We start from the raw sequence: 3,975 nt of genomic DNA, 5'->3' as shown, positions 1-3,975 counted from the left end.
CGGCACTCTACCCAGGGGGACAGCTTGAGGCTCTGTCTCAAAAAAAAAAAAAAAGTGATTTGCCTGAGAATGTTGCACTTTTCACTGCAAGTAAATAATACACTGAATTTTTAAATACTGATATTTTAAGGTGTAACTAATTAGAAACATCCTACACATGACAAAGCTAGTATAAATTAGCTTGACAAGCAACTCAGCTAACGTTCTGTGCACAGGGATGATTAATCCCAGTATGAGCTCTTCTCTTTGCTTAGCTTTCCATTTCCTTGTGTTTAGTAAATAGGAAATTTAAAGTATAAATCCACTATTTCTCTTTTATTTTGGAATAGGAGGTGATGTGGACTACACCAAAATGGGACTACCATTTACTGGTTAGGCATCTATGTGGAATCAGGGAGAATGTTTTTGGGAAACTTCTGAGGGGAATTTCTTTTTCTTTCAAAACATCAGGGAGTATGAAAGTTTTTCTTAAATGGATACCCACTATAATGCTGATGTCAGGACGTCCAGCGTGCCCACCACCAGGATAATGTTCATTATACCCAATAGGTAAGTTTTTATCCCTCACCCCCATCCCACCCTCCCCATATAGCAGCAGTCCCCAACCGTTTTGGCACTAGGAAAGACAATTTTTCCAGGACTGAGTGTTTTGTGTGTGTGTGAGCGCACATGGGATGATTCAAGCACATTATATTTCTGCCTCAGATCGTAAGTCATTAGATTCTCACATGGAGTGTGCCATCTAGATCTCTCACATCTGCAGTGTAGAGTAGGGTTCGTGTTCCTATGAGAACCTATTAGTTTTTTTTTTTGCAGTTTTTGGCCAGGGCTGGGTTTGAACCCACCACCTCCGGCATATGGGGCTGGTGCCCTACTCCTCTGAGCTACAGGTGCTGCCCCCTATGAGAATCTAATGCCATGACTTATCTGACCAGAGGTGGAGCTCAGATGGTGAAGTGAGGAGTTTTGCTCACTTGCCCACCAGTCACCACCTGCTGTGTGACCTGGTTCTGGAGGTTGGAGACTATAGCCATATGGAACATAATTAAAGAATGCTTAGTTATGAGTGAACAGAGATAGGAAATAGATGGGATGGTAGCTAAAAAACTTGGATGGCTTGACCATAACTATTGGGAGCTTTACTAAGTACCAGGCACCAGGCTAAGCACTTGAGATTTATTACTCCCATTTTGCAAATGAGTAAAATAAAATTTTACATAGCTATGTGCTCTCTAAAGGTTATAAAGCTAGGAAATAGTAGAGCTGAGATCTGAACCTCGGTCACCTGATTCCACAGCCCTAAGTAAAAAATAGGAAAATAATAGCTATATAAAGGGAAGATTGTTTTAACCTGAAGAATGTTGAAGGCTAGAAATATTTACTTTGTTGTTTTGACTTTTATTCTCAGTGGGTATTTATCATAAAGTAATACAGAAAAAAATGGTAAAGGAGGATAAGGATTCAGATGAGACTTGTAAGTTGAAACGAACAGTAGAGAAATGTCTGGCCAAAAAGAAAAACTGTATTGAGAACCCAAACTCCTAGTTTTTAGTTCAGTGATGTGAGTAAGAAGAAAAAAGAAAAGCAGACTTACCAGTGGTAGTAGCGGAATCGGGGTCTCCAGTTTGGGGTTCGAAGTAATGTTTGTAAGGCACATGCCAAGTTCACAAAGAGGTAACACATGAGAAAAAACCTGCAAGAATAAAGAGTGAGAATAATGATCATAACTGTAAATAACTACTTTGAGTGGTATTTTAAATAACTAGAGAGCTTTGGTGAATTTCTAGACCACTAGCCCCTGATCAGGTAGGAAGTGGGGAAATGTAAACCTCTTCTCACAAACCTGCTCATCCTATAAGTCTTCTTAGTCAATGACATAACCACTCTCTATCCAGTTGTTCTTGGAATAATCCACATTTCCTCTTCCTTCTTCACCCTTGTTCTAAATTCACGTATCAAATCCTGTGAATTCTACCTATTTAAAAATCTCTAAACCTCTTCCCTTCCTTTTCATCTCTATTACTATCGCCTTAGTTCAGGCTCTCATTTCTTCTTTCCAGTTAGCATTCCCAGCTCAATTCTAGTCTCCTTGTAATCCATCTTTTATACCAAATATTTCATTATAAAACATATTCATTTTATTTTCAAGGGATTACCAGCACTTCAGGTTAAAGGTCCAGTCCTTTTCATCTGGTTTGACCTACTTCTCTAGCCAATTATTTCCCCAACATGCTCCCTCTACACCAGCCAAGTCAAACTACTTTTAATCCTCGAATGTGCTATAGTATTTCATTCCTCAGTGCTTTATACACGTTGCCTGCCTGGAATATTCCTTATCCCTTTTCTGCTCAGCAAATAACCAGTCATCCTTCAAGATATCAGTGTTACTTCTTCAGAAGATCTTCCTTGAGTCCCAGTCTGTTTAGAGCCTTGTTTTGGTGCTCCTAAGGCACCCAGTATCCACCTTTACCACAGCATTCACCACACTGTATAGGGACCTCTGGTTTCCTTATCTATTATCAGTTCTCTACGATTGTGTTTTATCCATCTTTGTATTCCCAGAATACTGTATTATACAGGGCCAGGTAAGCAGTAAGTCACGGATGAATAAATAAAAAGCTAACAGTGGTAAAACTTCAATCAACTGATTATGAATCAGAAGAAAAGACAAAGAACTTTTGAACTTATATAGACAGGAAAAAAATACCTAAGTTATAAAAGTGAGCCTTACATCAAAGTTCTCAGGAATGTTGCTTAACTGAAATTATACCTGTATTTGGCCTATTCTGTTATCACTACTGCTATACGACAGATGGAAATTGACATGTATTAGAAACATAAACCATCTAAACAAGAATAACTGAAGAAAATAACTGGCTCTTACATGGAAAGAATTGGGGCCACAAGATCCAGAGAGGCGATAAGGATTCCCAGCTCTGCAATGGCGGCAGTTAAAAGTAAAGCCCAGGTAGGTTCCCCATTGGCTTTGCTGTGGCCAAAAACCTGTGCATAGAAGGGAAAATATGGGACATAAGAGTGTTGAGTCAATGCTCCTGATTCCTCTATCCTACAGTTTTAGACATCTGGAAGACAAAAGTGTTACAACTGTAATATTTTAAAACATTTTACAGAAATCTCATATAAACACATATTAGGGATTTAGAATGTCTTATACTAAACATCCATGTCTTCACATGTATGATCTAGTAATTCCTAAGCCCACAAAGAGCACACTGTTTCTCATAAAATGTGGGGAAAAAGAAGTGGGCACAGAAATGGGTCACTCACCCTCAGAAATGGTATGATGTTATCCTTGGCAATAGCCTGTAGCAGTCTTGGTGCACCTGTGAGGCTCTGAAGTCCAGCCCCACATGTTGAAAAGAAAGAGCCAATAACAATCACCCATGGGGATGGCCAAGATAAGGTGCCCACCACCAAATTACCTTTCACAGCATCCCCAAACCTGGGAAAGAAATAAGAGTGGGGAAATTTAATCTGGAATAACTTTATAGACTTAAGACTAGATAGTCACCTTTTTTCTATTTATTATTTTTAGAGAATCAAAATTGAGATAGATACGAATATTAAGAAAGGTAAAGGATTTTACATTTAGGCTTAAGTCATGAAGTATAAATCTTTAAAGAAAGTATGGTAAAAACTCTTGAAGATATTGGTCTAGGTAAAGACTTTATGAAGAACACCCCAACAGGGGCCCTGATCAAGTTAAAAAGTTTCTGCACAGGCCAAGGACACAAGCAGTACAGCAAACAGAAAACCTATAGAATGGGAGAAGGTATTTGTACTATACATCCAACAAAGGGTTGATAACCATAATCTACAAAGAACTCAAGCTAATCAACATGAAAAGATCAAGCAACCCCCTTAAAAATTGGGTGAGAGATGGCTCGGCGCCTATAGCTCAACCAGCTAAGGCGCCAGCCACGTACACCTAAGGTGGCGGGTTCGAATCCCCAG

The 3,975-nt window shown here is 39.1% G+C and overlaps 1 protein-coding gene across 3 annotated transcripts in view; it reads right to left on the bottom strand.

Moving 5' to 3' along the window:
* The window catches only part of SLC12A6 (solute carrier family 12 member 6), a 105,730-nt gene that overhangs the window by 18,485 nt on the left and 83,270 nt on the right, over positions 1-3,975 (bottom strand). For all 3 annotated transcript variants that reach the window (XM_023514262.1, XM_023514263.1, XM_003791678.3), the window contains 3 exons: positions 3,289-3,463; positions 2,885-3,003; positions 1,595-1,693 (listed from right to left, as the gene is read on the bottom strand). In XM_023514262.1, coding sequence (XP_023370030.1) covers positions 1,595-1,693; positions 2,885-3,003; positions 3,289-3,463 — 393 coding nt within the window. The remainder of the gene's footprint in view (positions 1-1,594; positions 1,694-2,884; positions 3,004-3,288; positions 3,464-3,975) is intronic.

Source organism: Otolemur garnettii, unplaced genomic scaffold (assembly GCF_000181295.1).
Source record: "Otolemur garnettii isolate 467f Iridium unplaced genomic scaffold, OtoGar3 scaffold00050, whole genome shotgun sequence".
Classification (NCBI taxonomy): domain Eukaryota; kingdom Metazoa; phylum Chordata; class Mammalia; order Primates; family Galagidae; genus Otolemur; species Otolemur garnettii.
Note: the sequence above shows the minus strand (reverse complement) of the source record. Positions and strands in the feature narration are given on the sequence as shown.